The 17,674-nt window shown below is 40.3% G+C and overlaps 1 protein-coding gene across 1 annotated transcript in view; it reads left to right on the forward strand.

Annotated features, from left to right (window-relative positions):
• csmd3b (CUB and Sushi multiple domains 3b) overlaps nt 1-17,674 on the forward strand; it is a 434,951-nt gene that overhangs the window by 222,639 nt on the left and 194,638 nt on the right. Inside the window, exon 5 of the mRNA XM_031296181.2 lies at nt 6,817-7,024. Within this exon, the coding sequence (XP_031152041.1) occupies nt 6,817-7,024 (208 nt within the window). The remainder of the gene's footprint in view (nt 1-6,816; nt 7,025-17,674) is intronic.

The raw sequence follows: 17,674 nt of genomic DNA on the forward strand, positions 1-17,674 counted from the left end.
TAACCATGGCTGTGTTAGATCAGAAAACGTGTTGAAACGGTTTTGGAATGCACTGACTAATTATGTTGTCCTGCCGGAAGGGGCATCAGATCAGAAAAGGCTTTTATATATATATATATATATATATATATATATATATATATATATTACATTCTGAAGGGCATTTACAAACCATATTTTTTGTCTAATCACACAATTTCCCTCTACAAATATAGGTTGTATATGTAGCATTTCAGTGTAATTTCTCTACAACCTGATCCTTAAAATAAGATTGTATGAGTCACAATCACATTTCTGCCTAACCCGTCTTTTTCTTTGCATCGCTTGTATGCACATTATTGCTGGATTGCATCCAAAAGCTTAGTTGCATTCTGCTCACAATGCCGCTAATGCCACTACTAGTTTTGCAGATCTGATGGAAATGGATGTCTATAAGATCCTATTCTTAGGCATCCAGAACTGTTTCTTAAAGTGCTCATATTATGCTTTTTGGCTTTTCCCTTTCCTTTATTGTGTTATATATTTTTTTGTGCATGTAATAGGTTTACAAATTGAAAAAGCCCAAAGTCCACTCCAAAGGGACTTACCATCTCCAACAGAAAACTCTGTTCACAAACTGCTCCAAACTGCTCTATTGTAGTCCAGCCTTTACTTCCATGACAAACGTGCGTCACTTTGTAACACATGTTATAATGCTCGCCTAGCTGTTACCGTGGCACGCCCTCATACTCTGCTTCTGACTGGCTAGCACTGCTTACCTAGCTACTGTGCATGTGCGACTCCCAACAAAGATTGAACAGAAGTGAGATGTCTCACTCTGTAGCTAAAACAGAGAGCTCAACACAAAGGGTGAAAAGAGGAGCTGCAGCAATGTACAGTACAACAAATCTATGGTGTTTTATGAAAATTAAACCATGTAAACCTTTTCTGATATAACCTCTACATACAATTATGAACCTGAAAATGAGCATAATGTGAGTACTTTAAAGCATCTTGGCATGACTGGATGGTGAAAGTGCAACTGCAGAGGAAACTTGATGATTGCCCAGTACTCATCAGACCAGGAGGAAATTTAAAAGATTTCTGATTCATTTGTGTACACATGTTTAACAGTCTTCCTCCTGTCTATTCATTCATTCATGGCAGGGGAACTGAGGTATTAAAAGTGATGAGGGAGAAAGAGGGGTAGCTATATATATTCTGCTTTACAGCATATGGGGGCAAGAGGTTGATGGATGGGTGGTTGGATGTAGATAAGCGAGCAGGAGGGATGGATGGATACAGCCTGAAGAGAGAGGAGAGGAGAGGATGATGTACATGGCCCATAATCCTTAGAGGCTGACAGCACACTGGGTCTTCTGTGATTGAAGTGTGTGTGTGTGTGTGTGTGTGTGTGTGTGTGTATGTACACGAATCTGATAGTGATCTGCCTATCAAAGTAATGCAGGAAAGGAATGGAATTATGGGACCGAAGGAAACGAAGAGGGGGAAGAAACTGCGAGTGGAAAAGAGATGAGGCCAGAAAAGCCATTAAACATAAAATCAATCAACAGAAAGAGAGAAAGTGTGAGAGACGGAGAGTGAAATGCAGCGAGAGTAAGATCTTAAAGAAAGACACAGCGAGACGGAGAAGGATAAAGAACAAATCCTCAGATGACTGCGATATTGATGACAGCGCAGTGGGGAAGAGGGGATGAATGGATGCGAGAGAGGGAAGGCAGGATCAGGAGGCTAAGAACGAGTGATCAAAGCACCCTAGGCCATAAGAGAGAAAGAGCAAGGGAGGGTGAGATGGGGAGAGTTAGGAAGGGGGATTGACGAGGAAGAAGAGTGGGAGGGTGAGAGACAAGGATGGATGAGGAAGAGAAACAGGCGCATGGATGGGAGAACAGAGGGAGGAGGAGGATGAGGAGAAAGAGAGTACAGTAAAGGAGGAGATGTGCTGTTTTACTGTAAAAATAATCTTGATGCAGAAATGGGAAGAGGAGGGGTGTAGCGAGCAGAGACCAGTAGGGAAGCAAAGAGAAGTGGTGCTACAACAACAGCTAGAGAGAGAGAGAGGGATGGAAAGGCAAAAAAAAGAGCAACACTAACTCACTGATGTGATAAGAAATGAAGGCAACATGCTCAACACTTCCTCTCTCGTTCCCTCTCTCTTCCTCTCACACACATACAGAGTCACACTCAGACTAACATATAGCACCCTCCTCCACACACACTTTCCCTCCTCCTGTGGGTCAGTGTGCTGGGCCATGCGCATCATGTTGTGAGTTCAGCCATTCCAGGTTACCATCTAAAATAAAAGCAGAAAACAGAACACAGCAGAACAGTGCAGCCAGATACCAGAATCCTCACATATCTATAGATTTACCCCTTATGCACATGTACCTTCTGGCTTTTTACATCTCTTATGTGTAATATATGTTGTCCATGTGTATTACCTCAGAAATTACCAAAAATTATAATGAAACAAGGCCTCTGTTTTGGGCTTTTTTTTTTCTTCCTACAGAGCCCCTAATGCAAATCAGAACAAAGTGACATGGTATTTGTCACTGTGGTGTTGGGTTTTGATTTTTTAGTGGAATCTGAAGTACCAGTCAAACACGACAGGAAATCATTTTAATTAAGGTTAATATATATCAATTTTCTAACTTTAAGAACACACCCACAGTGAGGTGCAGACCGCTACAAGCTTCAAGTCCATCAAAATGAATGCTAATGTAGGAAATGCTTAGCTACATGCAAACCTATGTACAATGGATGGATGCATGGACTGATGTTTTATATGGAGTTTGTTACGAAATAACAATGCTTTAAAGTTTTAATTTGCTGTTCTAACTAGGAGATTTTGGGATAACCCCAATCCATAATACAGTATCTTGAATCCAGCCAATGCTCACAGAATTAGGTTCAACCTTGACTGAACAGGTTTATCTACCAAATATCTGTCACTTCACTATCACTCATCTTGTAGTCTCGCATTGCCAGACCTTCTTCCAAGGCGGCGCTGAGCGCCACACAGAGTAACAGCTCCTCTGCAAAATAGCCTCGGGAAGGAACTTGTTTTGGTGGACGTTCAAAAGTTGTTTTATTCGTGCAATAGAAAACTCAGATTGGACAGATAATCTAGCTAGCTGTCTCGATTTACCCTGCAGAGATCTGAGGAACAGTTAACCATAGTCCAATAACATTCATTTGTGTCCTAATTTTAAGCATTCTCCATGTATGCATTGTGTCTACAGTGACCTCAGTGCTCAGTTGTCAGCCACAGATTAATTTAAATGTTTATTGGATTTAAAGATTTCTGCTATAAGCTGATCAGGCTTGTATATAATAAAATTCCATTCTCCAACTCAGTTCAAATAGTGTAGTATTCCAAAATGAAAAGCTCTTTTACTGAATACACTATGCTTAAAAGCAAGCCCACAGTATGTTTGAATCACAACTGAAAAACAACAAAAGGAAACATTGACACATGACCTGCTTTGAATTGTAAGATTGTTTTAAGAGGGACATATTCATTTAATTGTATACTGTGTAAAAAAGGGAAGGGGTGGGACCAGAAAATGATGTGAGGTAGACAGTAATATTTAGCACTGTCACACAGATGTCCCATCACGATTGATGGAGCAGGAGCAAGCGGTATCCAAAATTAGCAGGTGCAGCATGGAAAGCTGACTGGTTCCATGTCATGTCTGATGCACGCACATTTAACAGAAGGTAATCAGTGTTAGCTGTAGGTATGTGGACTTCTCACACTCCCCCTGAGATCGCTCAACAAATGTCACTTTTTATTAGAGCAGCTGCTCCTGAAGCGGTCTCTGCACAGCCCTGCCGTTACTAGATGACACACAACAGAATTAGAGAGGATCCTAATTGCATCATGTGTCACCTAAAATTATCACATGGAGTCCTTACATGGCTTTTGGGTTTCCTCCAGATCTACATCAGTATTCAAGTTGTCTTATTTTAAAAGTAATGATAAAAAGTTCTTTTATGCTTTAGGTCACAGTAATGGATTTTGAGTGACACAAAGCCACAGCACACCATGACTGAAAGCCCCTGATGCTACAACATCTTAATGTCAAGTTCACCAAAGGTCCACTGCACATAAGAGCGCTGGTCACTTGTTTAGTCATCTTTTTTTATTTCAAATTAAATTCCTCTTCTTTAATAAGAGCCACACATCAGTACACCTTGAGGCCTCACCACGTCTGTTAAGTGTCACTGGCTCATCAAGCTCGAGGGCTGGAAGAGGTGTGTGTGTGTGTGTGTGTGTGTGCGTGTGTGTGCGCGCATGTGTGTATGCGTGCGGGTGCGTTTCCACCAGTGCAGACTTCCTGTTGTCATGATAAACCTGTGACAGCTGTCATCCTGCAAGCAGCACTCCCACGCTGTGGAAACTCACTCACCTCAGACAGACACACACACACACACACACACACACACACACACACACACACACACACACACACACACACACACACACACACACACACAGACTGCATCATTGCTCTCCTGCAAATGGGATGGGGTCTCAGCAGGGTTTGGTGTAGGGTCATTTACACAAATCTCCTTAACTGTCTAGCTGTGGAATGAATGTCAGTCTGAATAACTGAATGGTCTGTCTGTCAGTGCCTGCCTGCCTGTCTGTCTGTCGGACTGACTCAGTGGCTGATATTAATCTATCTGAATGAAGGAATTGTTAATCAATAAATATTGCATTTCTCTACTTCATTACACATCAGCACCTGTAATTTGGGACAATGCACGTCTTGTCACCAGCTTGTGTCATCATTCCTTCAAAGACAAACAAATGAAAAGTGTGTTTTGTTCCTAACTTCACGCTCTGATCTATCTTTATCCTAACATTAATTTCAAACCACTTATTTAGTTTCATCCTGTTTCTTGTTTCCTATCTGATACAGTTTGTACCAACCCTTTGCCTATTTCAATCTGGTTCTATATTATTATTTATTTTTTACTCTACTTATGTTTGTCTTTGTTTGATCCTATCTATTTATGTTCCCCTGTTATCCTCTGTGTATTTCCTGTCTCTACTCAGTGCACTCTGTTCCATCCAATTTCTAATATCTTTTCTAATATGTTTCTATTCATTTCTATTGGTTATCGTCTGTTGCTCAATGTGAGTCTTGGACCACAGTTATGCTTTTTACCCTTCCTATGGGCTGTGGGTGGAGTCTGGATGGTCCCTACCTTATCTCTGTCATCTATACATGCATTCCCCAAGGCAGCACTGCCTGGGTGAGCCTAAAGGATATGCATGTATACCTGACAGCACCTGTCTACACTCTTATAAAGGATTGTCTTTTTCAGCTTATCAGTGAGTGCAGTTTAAGGACAACACACATCTGGTGTTTCTCTGTCTTCTCTAAATGCTGATGATATCAACATGTGATGTGTTGCAGTGTAATATAAATCACGTGTCATTCCAAATTGCACTCACTGGTGTGTAAGAAAATACATATCTGCTGTAAGAGTGTGTTACATACAGTATTGCCTCTTTAATGTATAACTATAAATTATACAGGTATAATTTATACCATCTTTACAGTTGGACTTGTACGCTCTCTGAAAAAAGGTTCAACATTGTATCTTTTATCACTGGGTCAGTAAATCCTTGGCTGGGCTCGATTTGCTTTGAATAAATACAGACATACCCTTTTTTAAAAGGATGTATTTCAAATGATTGGGTATAAAAACAACATATTCACACTGTGTTTTGAGAAAGTGAAATGAGCACAGCCCTCTTCAATATCTTGAAATACAACCAATGTCCCAGTGACACAAAAAGGTACAATGTAGTATGTTTTTTCTCTGTGAGTGTATCTGTATAAATTATGTGTATAATTTATGCCGTGTGCACAGCGCAATCCATGTGTCTTTATCTGTTACACAGTAATCAGTACTACTACAATTATGAATAATACCATCAATTAGATGTGATCAACAATTTAGAGAAAAAAAATTAGGCAAACCTATCATCACATCTGGTCTATATGTTTTAAAACTAATTCAGGACTAATTGATACACTGACACATAACCAGCCAATTTGAATCTAAAGTTCCTTGGTGGTGATTGGAGGAGACGAGAGCGGAGATCTGTGATTGGAGAAAAGGACAACTTACCTTGTTATTGGAGGAGAGGACAGCAACTCTGAGTGAGACAGGAACTGCAGCCTAACCTCTAAACCCCAACGCTGATTCTAACTGGCTAAAAAAAACAACAGCATAATTCTCCAAAACCTACTGGCTTAATGGCAGAGAACTGATAGTCCATAAAATAAGGACCGTTTGTATATTACCATGCATATGATATTTTTCATATCTACTTCATATCTGAAGTGTGATGTAAGAGCTCCATATATTTACAGTAGTGTTTGCTAATATGACTTGACAGTTTGTGTCATGAGAAAGTCATTCATTTATAACATTCAAGCCACAAAATAACATTAGGAGTTGAGAGCAAAGAGTGTACCTGTAATATACTAAAATTAAAGAAAAATCACCTCCATAGAGGGAGAGACGTGGGGAGTTGAGCTGGCTGACCTGTAGTCTACTTGAGATGTTGATAAATAATGCTAAGTCTACTGAGAATTTGATCTTAATTGCTAATTTGGTTATAATCTTGAATCAATACATTTGGGAATTGACCTGGCCCATCTTATATAGCTGTGATAATCAAAATAATCTATCCAAAAAGCAAGAAATTTAATTTAAAAAAAGTCCGCCCCTCAGTCCCTCCTCCTCTCCCTAACCCAGGTTTTCTATTTGTCACTCTGATTTGATTGACAGCTGAGGACACATGTGGGGGCACTGTGAGGGGCGGCAGTGGGGTGGTGACCAGTCCCGGTTACCCCGGCAACTATGGTAACCAGGCCGACTGTACTTGGATCCTATTGGCCGAACCTGGAGACACCATCTCTGTCATCTTTACAGACTTCCAGACAGAGGAGAAGTATGACTACCTGGAAGTTGAGGGATCTGAACCACCCACCATTTGGTGAGTCACTTTATCAATTCATTTATTCATTAATTCGTGTGTGTGTGTGTGTGTGTGTGTGTCACAGTCATTATGTTGCAGAGAAACAAGATAATGTAGATGTGCAGAACTGTCCATTTATCTGTGTCAGATTCAGTATTTCACGTTTTAGAACAATTTCTGAATTGCAGTGGAGATATGAGTCATGGTTCAGTGTTAAATTGCAGAAGGGTTCGGAACATATTTCCAGTTGTAAGAGCCATACAATTATGCAGATGGTGAAAATGAAAAATATGTGTACCGTACAAAAAAATTCAGGGTTGGATATTAAAGTTTAAACCGGATGGCCTGATTGTTGAAAATAACTTGTGTGATTATCCATTGTTTCTTGGCACAAATGCAGGTAGGTTAAAGTTGACATATCCAAACAAATGTAAAGCAGTAGAGCATCACAGAGCCCACACTCTGCAGCAGGTAACAATGTGGTAAACAGTATAATAGAGGTACACTAGAGCTCCACTGTACGATGGTTGTCACTATGATTCAAATCCATACTTTTAAAAAAAGGGAAAGGATTCAGTTGACATTTCTGCAAAGATAGTGTAGTCACGGAGCTGCTGAGTTTATGGAACAATTTAACCACACTTGGAGTGCAGTAATAAAAAGTTAGAACAGGTAATAAAAATAAGTTAGACCTGAAGTAAGAACAGGTAATAAAGTGAAAACGTTATTGCAGATATAAAGTACAGTTTTTATCTCTTGTTCTTGAAGTAAAGCAATTTCTCCATGGAAAAAATAAATAAATAAAATCTTGTTCGTGTGTGTGTGTGTGTGTGTGTGTGTGTGTGTGTGTGTGTGTGTGTGTGTGTGTGTGTGTGTGTGTGTGCGCGTGTGCGCGTGTGTGCGTGTGTGTGTGTGTGTGTGTGTGTGTGTGTATGTCTACATAGGCCTCGAATTTTAGAGATGAATTAACTGATCTGTGCTAGTTACTGAATACTTTTAACAGCTCTCCATGGTTTTCTATTATTTTCTCATGTGTTTTTAGATGGTTCACTCATAACAATATTTTATTGCGCTGGTTGCTTATTGATTGTTGGTAAATTAGGGTATTGATAAACCATTGCTGTTGCTGTAACCTATTTGAATCTTATAATGGTCAGGAATATTAGTGTATGCGTGCGCGTGTACTGTAAATGATTTGGAAGTAATAATGGCTAGGCAACTGCTTTCAGGAAAGTGTTAGTGTATCTATACAGACCATCCTGCTCTCTCATGTGTACCCGTGTGTGTGTGTGTGTGTGTGTGTGTGTGTGTGTGTGTGTGTGTACTTGCAATCATGTTAAAAGAAGCACAGCAGTTCAATACTGCTACTCAACAACTGACAACTTTTATCTGTTGTTGGTAACTGATCGGGCTCTGCTGGTCACATTTCAGTGCATGCCCTTATTCAATTGAAAAGTAATTTTCTTGTTTATCAGAAATGCCATATTTAATCACTATTTGAAAAATAGCTGAATTTTGGTGTTATTCACTTTACATGATCTCAACATACATTAAATAAAGGCAAAACACGATTAATCATCAAAGAGAGATCAATAAGATGATAATAATAATAATAATACTTTTATGTTGGATTCATTTTATTTTACTTACTTTTTATTTGACCTTCAACGCTGTCTTGAGTTTGAAATACCTTTTTTTCTTTTTCTTTTTTTTGTCCTTGCCAAAATGGCAGTACATTTGAAAATATAGTACTATCCAGCATACTGTACATGCAAAAAGAGACCAAGTAAAGTAAGTTGATAGTTATTAATCACCAGTAATATGTTCTAATAAGACAATTTTCCCTCCGGTTTCAATGTCCTATACAATTATTTGTGGTTTGGCATACATATCTGCATTTATGACCTCAGTTAGTCCAGATATCATCTATAAGGGACACAATTTAATTTAAAAACATTTCAATTTAACAGGCCATTCAGAACATTTGTGTCAAGCTTTCATTTTGAATTGGGGGCAAATACAAAATCTTCAAAACTGCAGTGAAATTCACCTTCTTTGGAGTATTTACGACCATAATTTATTGCTCAGAGTTAGATTGTTGGCCTTTCGGGGGTAATGTGGTGGCGTCCAGAAGTGTGTGATTTAGTCTGACCGGTGTCTTGGCTCATGTAATATATTGCTGTGTAGTTATTTACTTGCTGAATTAACTCCTGCGTCTCATACAGCATACTGAGGTCAGTGTGTTGATTTTTCTGGTATCAAGGATCTTTTCCAACAGCTAGGCTCATAATATGGTTGTAGTTTTGTACTGAGCGGTGACATTCAGACATACAGCCTTTAGAAAAACGTATACCAACTTGTCCTGATGTTGCGAGTTACTGAAGATGCTAAAGAGTATGCTTCTAGCTCACGGTTTTCTGACAACTTAAGTATTCAAAACGCTGAACAGTATAATTCACGTTTAAGAAAATAAATGTATACATAGTATTTTGGTAGAAAATACACAGGAAATAATTTGTATCAACCTTATTATCCATGTTATTATGAACTCTGTGTTCACAAACAATGAGGCACACACAATTATTGAAATGGATTTTAGAAATGCACAAGACATTTCATTTAAGTAAGTGACTTTAATGGCTTCCCACATGGGTCTTGTTCATCAGAGATATCAGGAAAAGTCACAAAAATACTTGTTTGAGATGATGCATTGCTCAGAGGGACATTGCCGACATCACAACTCTTCAAGCCTTGCAGTAGATGTGCTACATTGCAAAAGTCAGTCCATGGTTCCACACCTGTCAAACAGATGAAACAACACTTGGCATACTATTAGCAGAACTGAACCCCTAAGGGGAGCATAGATGTTCTCTAGTTTTGTTTTTTTTTAGGCATGCCTGATGACAGGGTCATAATTTGGTTTAAACAGCCTGATCCCATGGATTCTTTCAACCTGCAGGTGGTGCATGCTGCTGGTGGTGTTTTTATTATTAATATCTGGAGAATGTTTTCTTGACATGAACTAGGCTGAACTAGACTCTGTAGTACTAATTTGGCATTGTTTGCATGCCAAAGTGTACCTAATCCTTTTTCCTGTCCAGGTGCATTCCCTCATGGCCGCAGTTAGCCTTTTTTCAGTTGGATACTTCCATATCAGAAAGCATGTATCATCACCTGTTTCCCCTTTTACAGCTCTAGGAGGAGATGTAATTGATTAGAAAATAAATTAAAAAAAATATTTTGTAGTTCAGTTCAATGTAAAGATTGGCGATCAACCACTGAAGCCCCTATACCACTGCACAAAAAACACATTAACACCCACTAACATCTGGCTTTTGTGGGAAAGGTTACAATCAACATGTATTCCCGGGACAAATTACTCTGCAGTAGTCACGTGTATTTTTCGGCTCTAGCTCCGATCGAAAGTGATGGAAACATGACACCCAGGTGGACACGCTAATATTCGCTCCTTTACCCGTGCGCCTTTACCCGACTCTTTGTCATCTCAGCCACAAATTCTGTACATTTCCGTGCAAGCAGCGCTCAAACAGTAGTGCTTATTGATAGGCCTGTCGCGATAGTCAATAAATCAATTAATCGCACGATAAAAAAAAAGAGCTTGATAATTTTTCCAGCCGCGATAATTTCCATTTACATGCTTGTTTGTTTCCCTTGTCTCTCTCCCTCTCTCTACCAAAGAGACTGGATGACCACTCTCGGTTCCTTAGCGTAACAAGGAGTGAACCCTCTTGTCAGTCGCATGGTCTTTGTGTGGGGAGGCGGGACTCCTGGCGGAGAGAGAGAGACAGAGAAGAGAAAACGCTAGTTGAAAGTTGGAGCAGGGTTTCCCGCAGTACTTTGCAGTTAAGGCGGCGTCAAAAAAAAAAAAAAAAAAAGTATATGAGCGATATCCGCCGTGTTACTCGGCGTCCTGTTTTCTCGCTTTCATTCCAAAGCACACAGTTGACAACCTGTGGAGGCGGTGGAGACAGGCTCGCCGCTGTGGACTATGTCTCGCAAGCGGTTTCAGCAAAGTGACGCCTGTGTGTGTGTGTGTGTGTGCGCGTGTGTGTGCGCGCGCGTGTGTGTGTGTGTGTGTGTGTGTGTGTGTGTGTGTGTGTGTGTGTGTGTGTCGGCCCGCCCCTGCGAAGCTCCGACCTGCAGAGGAGCAGAAGAAAGTAGCTGTACCTTCACCAAAATGAAGACTTAAAAACAGAACTATTTTGGTACAAACATTTACTCGCCATGTGGCAGATAGCCACATAGATATAGATAGATATCATTTATTAATAATATATTATTTAAATGTAATATTTAGTGTTTAAATAATTGTTAAATGTAGTACAGAGTCTGTAGTCTATCGCACAAACACTCGACGAATGCTGTAAACATTTGACAGCCAGTATGAATTGCCTGGGAGAACATACGTGTCACAAATGGCAATTCCACAACTGTACAACATACTAAAGGAGATCAAAGACATATTGTGGATATTTAAAATGTCTTCCAGTTCCAGTGTTAAATATTCTTTAGAAATAAAAGTTTATTGATCTTTGAAAAGGTGTACCTGCATTATTATGCCATTATCATTATATTAGATGAAAATGGTCTCAGAACGACAATATTATCATTTATCGCAATCATTTCTGGGACAATTTATCGTCCAGCAAAATTTGTTATCGTGACAAGCCTACTTATTGATTTTATTTCCCCGCCCACCATAGTGAGTGAGGGGAATCTGCCTGTAGTGAAACAGGCAAGCTCACATACTGACTGGGAGCCTTGATCAATCAATGTAGATACGGTTAATAAGTTCAAAACACATACACAGCGGGATATTTGTATGATTTACACAGCTGTCCATGCAGAGTGGGGTCTCTGTGAAATAGGTTGTTTGTGACGCCCAACATGACACAACAGACAAAAACAACAGAAAAGGCATACCCGTCTAATAGCAATGGGGTCTATCAGAGTCTATCGCCTATTTTTAATTCAATTCAATTCAGTTCAATTTTATTTATAGTATCAAATCATAACGAGTTATCTCGAGACACTTTACAGATAGAGTAGGTCTAGACCACACTCTATAATTTACAAAGACGCAACAATTCCAGTAATTCCCCCAAGAGCAAGCATTAGCAGTGGCTAATGCGACAGTGGCGAGGAAAAACTCCCTTTTAGGAAGAAACCTCGGACAGACCCAGGCTCTTGCTAGGCGGTGTCTGATGGTGCCGGTTGGGGATGTGCTGAACAGTGGCAATAATAGTCACAAAGATAATGGAAAAGTGACTACAAATGGTAGTCGTAGTAGTTCATGTCATAACAGGGCACTGAAGGGCATTACAGGATGTAGCGTGGCACAGCACAGCATGGGTGGACGTAACAGGACGCAGACACTTGGCAGGACGCAGCCGGACACTGCAGAGCATCGCCGGACACTGCAGGGCATTGCAGAGCGTTGGACCACAGTGACAGCTCCAACCAAGATTGTGGTGCCACCCTAATCCAAGGGAATATTCTGGTCGGGAAAAGAAACATAAGGAGTCAAGCATTAGTAACAAGCATTTCTGGGACAAGGATGCACACAAATGGAAAGAGAGAGGAGAGAGCAGCTCAGTGTGTCACAGGAAGGAAGGAACTTCCCGTAGTCTAGAACTATAATAGGATAACTAAGAGAGGCAGGTTAAGGAGAGGAGCCTGGTCGGGCTAGAACTCTCCCCAACCGGATCAGGCTGTACTGGCCTGCCTCCCTCTACTCTATTCGCTCCCTAACTATAAGCTTTATCAAAGAGGAGTGTTTTCAGTTTATTCTTAAATATGGTGATGGTGTCTGCCCCCCGAACCCAGACTGGGAGCTGGTTCCACAGGAGAGGAGCTTGATAGCTGAAGGCTCTGGCTCCCATCCTACTTTTAGAGACTCTAGGAACCACAAGAAGCTCTAAATTCTGGGAGCGTAGTGCTCTAGTGGGACAATAAGGTACTAAGAGCTCTTCAAGATATGAAAGTGCTTGACCATTTAGAGCTTTGTAGGTCAGGAGAAGGATTTTAAATTCAATCCTGGATTTTACAGGAAGTCAATGCAAAGAAGCTAATACAGGAGAAATATGATTTCTTTTCTTAGTTCTTGTCAGAACACATGCTGCAGCATTCTTGATCAGCTGGAGAGTCCTAATGGACTTATTTGAGCATCCTGATAGTAAGGAATTACAGTAGTTCAGCCTAGAAGTAACAAATGCATGGACTAGTTTTTCAGCATCGTTTTGCGACAGGATATTCCTAATTTTGGCAATGTTATGAAGATGAAAAAAGGCTGTTCTTGAGGTTTGTTTTAGATGGGCATTGAAGGATAAATCCTGATCAAAAATAACTCCTAGATTTCTGACAGTAGTGCTGGAGGCCAGGGCAATGCCATCCAGAGTAGCTATATCTTTAGATAATGAAGTTCGGAGGTGTTTGGAGCCCAACACAATCACTTCAGTTTAGTTTGAGTTTAACATCAGAAAATTGTAGGTCATCCAAGTTTTTATATCTTTAATGCACACTTGAAGTTTAGCTAACTGACTGGTTTCGTCTGGCTTGATTGACAAGTATAATTGGGTGTCATCTGCATAGCAGTGAAAGTTAATTGAATGTTTCCTAATAATATTGCCTAGAGGAAGCATATATAAGGAAAATAGAATTGGTCCAAGCACTGAGCCTTCAGGAATGCCATGGCTAACTTTAGCGTGCCTGGAGGATTTATCGTTGATATTAACAAATTGAGATCGATCAGAGAAATAGGACTTAAACCAGCTTAGTGTGATTCCTTTAATGCCAACTAAATGTCCCAGTCTCTGTAAAAGGATGGTATGGTCAATAGTGTTGAATGCAGCACTAAGATCTAATAAGACAAGTATGGAGACAAGTCCTTTGTCAGCAGCAATTAGAAGGTCGTTATTAATTTTCACCAGTGTCATCTCTGTGCTATGATGCATTCTAAATCCTGACTGAAAGTCCTCAAATAGACTATTCCTATGTAAAAAGTTACATAACTGATTAGCGACTACTTTCTCAAGGATCTTGGAGAGAAAGGGAAGGTTAGATATAGGTCTATAGTTGGCTAAGACCTCAGGATCGAGGGTGGGTTTTTTCAGAAGAGGTTTTATCACAGCTACTTTAAATGACTGCGGTACATAACCTGTTAATAAAGACATATTGATCATATCTAGTAATGAAGTGTTAACCACGGTAACGCTTCTTTAAGTAGCCTTGTTGGGATGGGGTCTAAGAGACAGGTAGATGGCTTTGCTGAAGAGACCTTTTTAGCTTGTTTTCCCATTGGAAAAAGGCTATGATACTGTTAACAGAGTAGACGCAGCGACGTGACTGACTTCGAACACACAGCAACAGCTGCACTCACTCAAGGTGATTTATTCAACACTTCAATCACAGTACAGGTACACACCAACATTATCACAGGTGTCTTATTCAATCAACTCAGGATAGTCTAAAATTAATCAATAAACAAAACAAAACAAAAACAGCATTATCATGTTTGCTCCACAAAACAAAAACATAATACAAGTTGAGAGCACACAGTTAACACCCCCACTTGCTCTCACATTGTTAATATAACATCATTTTCCAAAAATGAATGCAGCAAACTTCATCAACTTATACTTTGCAGGCTTTGTCAATACATCTGCTACCATCTCATTAGTTGGGCAATATTCTAACACAATTGTACCATTATTTACAGTAGATCTAATAAAGTGATACTTGATATCTACATGTTTGCATCTTTGTCTGCTCACGGGATTTTTTGCTAAGGCTATTGTACCTTGGTTATCTTCATATACCCTAGGTGGTGAGTACTGACATTTATCAAGATTTTCTAACAGCTGTTTAAGATAGAGACACTCTTGTATGGTTGTGGCTAGGGCTATATACTCTGCCTCACATGTGGACAGTGCGACAGTGGGTTGTTTCTTGGTTTTCCATGAAATCAAAGCACCACATTTGGTTAGACTTACACAATAGCCTGTTGTACTACGTCTGTCATTACTAGCCGCCCAATCTGCATCACTGTATGCTTCTATTCCCAGTGTCTCATTACATTTTCTGTAACACAACTCTCTGTCAATTGTACCTTTAAGATACCTCAGTACATGTTTAACTGTGGCCCATTGCTCAACAGTTGGCTCTGAGAAATACTGTGCCAGTTTGCTTACCACAAAACTTAAATCAGGTCTAGTACAGATGGTCAGATAGATGAGGCTTCCCACTGCCTCTCTATATTTTTTCACATCAGTCATCTTTTCGGCACCATTGGTATAGTCCAATTTTTGTTCACAGGGTGTCGATCTAGGTTTGCAATCCTGCATGTTAAACCTTTCCAATATTTTTCCCACATATTTTGTTTGTGACATTCTCACACAGTTGTCACTCTGGTCAAAATCAATACCTAAGTTTGCCCAAGTCCTTCATTTTGAATCTTTCTGTAATCATGTCCTTCACATCCTTGAGAACATTTTCTTCACTTGCAGCAATCAACAAATCATCAACCCATATTACAATTATCACTTTTACATTTTCTGTTTCCCATGTATAAACACAGTTGTCAGCTTTATTCTGCTCAAAATGGTTTTTCGTTAGGTACTCATGAAGTACCTTGTTCCAATTTCTGCCAGATTGCTTTAGCCCATACAATGATCTTTCTAATTTCCAAACCAATTTTTCATTTGTGCCAGATTTCACCTCATAGCCCTCTGGCTGTTCTATGTAAATTTCATGGTCTATCGGTGCATTCAGGTAGGCAGTTTTAACATCCATTTGGTGCAGAATCAGGTTTTCTTGCGCTGCTTTTTGCATTATCACTCGGATACTTGTCAAGTTAGCTGTAGGGGAAAATGTCTCCTCATAGTCTACACCTTTCTTCTGACTGTATCCTTTTGCCACATAACGTGCTTTGCACTTTTCAGATCCATCTATGTTGTTCTTGATTGCATAAACCCATCTACCCCCCACTGCTTTCTTACCCTCAGGCAAGCTACTTAGGGTAAATGTGTTATTTTCTCTAAGTGACTGCATCTCCTCATCCATTGCTGCGGCCCACTCTTTTGATCTGTCTGAGTTTACAGCTTCTGTGAAAGTTACCGGTATGTTACATGTCACTCTATAACAGTAATCTATGTTAATCTGTACCTGATCAGTTTCCTCATCAGATGCCTGGTGAGAAACATAGTCATGGAGATAGTCTGGCCTCCTCCTCACTCTAGAAGGGTACCTTGTAGGCTCAGGCATAGCTTCAACTGTCTGGGTCTGAGGACTGCTACTCAGTTCCTCCTCTTTGACTGGAACCTGGTCACTTACTGGACTTGCAGTCACATTCTGCCTAGTTCTATTAGCCCTAGTCCTATTAGTCCTATTCTGCTCCAGATCATCATCATCATCAACAATGTTGGTCTGAGTCTGTTGCTCAACACAGGTCTTAGAAATAAATTTGACTAACCTGTGCTTTTGCACTTTTCTGCTTTCAGGGAAATAGATAAGATATGCTGGACTGCTTTTGTCATAACCAATAAAAACACCTTTTTCACATCTTGGATCCAGCTTTCTTTTATCTTGTTTATAAGCAAAACACTCTGAACCAAACCTTTGCATCCTAGATAGATTGGGCCGTCTTCCTGTTAACATCTGAACTGGTGTCTGTTTGGTGCGTTTGTTAAAACATCTGTTCCTGGTTATGGCTGCTGTCTGCACCGCGTAAGGCCACAAACCCTTAGGTAATCTGCTCTCTATCAACATGCACCGTGCCATGTCAAAAGGTGTGCGCCAATTTCGCTCTGCTATACCATTTTGGTGGGGAGAATATGGTGCAGAGGTCTCGTGTCTAATACCATTCTTAACCAACAGAGTTTTGTAATGCTTTGCAGTAAACTCAGTGCCATTATCAGATCTAAGACGTTGAATTTTACCATATGGGGCCGTATCTGCAAGAAACCTCTCTGTTGCTTGTAGTGTGTCAGTTTTATTCTTAAGGGCATATACAAACACTGCACTGGAAAAATCATCAGTGAACAACAGGACATATTTGTACCCCTCTCTGGACACTGGGTTAATTGGACCTGCCAAATCTGTGTGCACTAGTTCTAGAGGTCTTTTAGCCCTAACATTAGGCTTTCTGTTTCTGGTTTGCGTAAACTTGCCTTGGGTGCACACTTCACAAGATGGAGGTTTGTCTATTGGACCTTCAATTTTCATGCCATCAACAACACCTTCTAACCTCTGTACATCATCAAAATTACAGTGTCCCAGTATCTCATGCCATGTCTTTAAATCATAACATCCCACATCCATCAGGTACTGTATGCAAGTAATATAGTCTATCATGTACATGAATGGGAAATTTTGTACCGTCTTTGTGGACCAGAATGTCCTCGCCTTTCTTGAAAGTCAAGGTCACTCCGTTGGCAGCCGCTGCTTGCACCGAGAATATGTCCTGCGGGTAAGAGGGAATGTACAGCACCCGTCTCAGGACTGTTTTGAGGTGGCGTCCTCGGCTGTCCATCAAGCAGACCTCTGCATCACCGCGGCGCTCTGCCACTCCCTTGCACCGTGTGCCGTCAGCCAGCTCCATGCAATGCGTCCCGGCCTGGAACTCGTCATCAAACCTCTTGAACTTGGCGA

Source organism: Sander lucioperca, chromosome 16, assembly GCF_008315115.2.
Source record: "Sander lucioperca isolate FBNREF2018 chromosome 16, SLUC_FBN_1.2, whole genome shotgun sequence".
NCBI classification, from domain to species: domain Eukaryota; kingdom Metazoa; phylum Chordata; class Actinopteri; order Perciformes; family Percidae; genus Sander; species Sander lucioperca.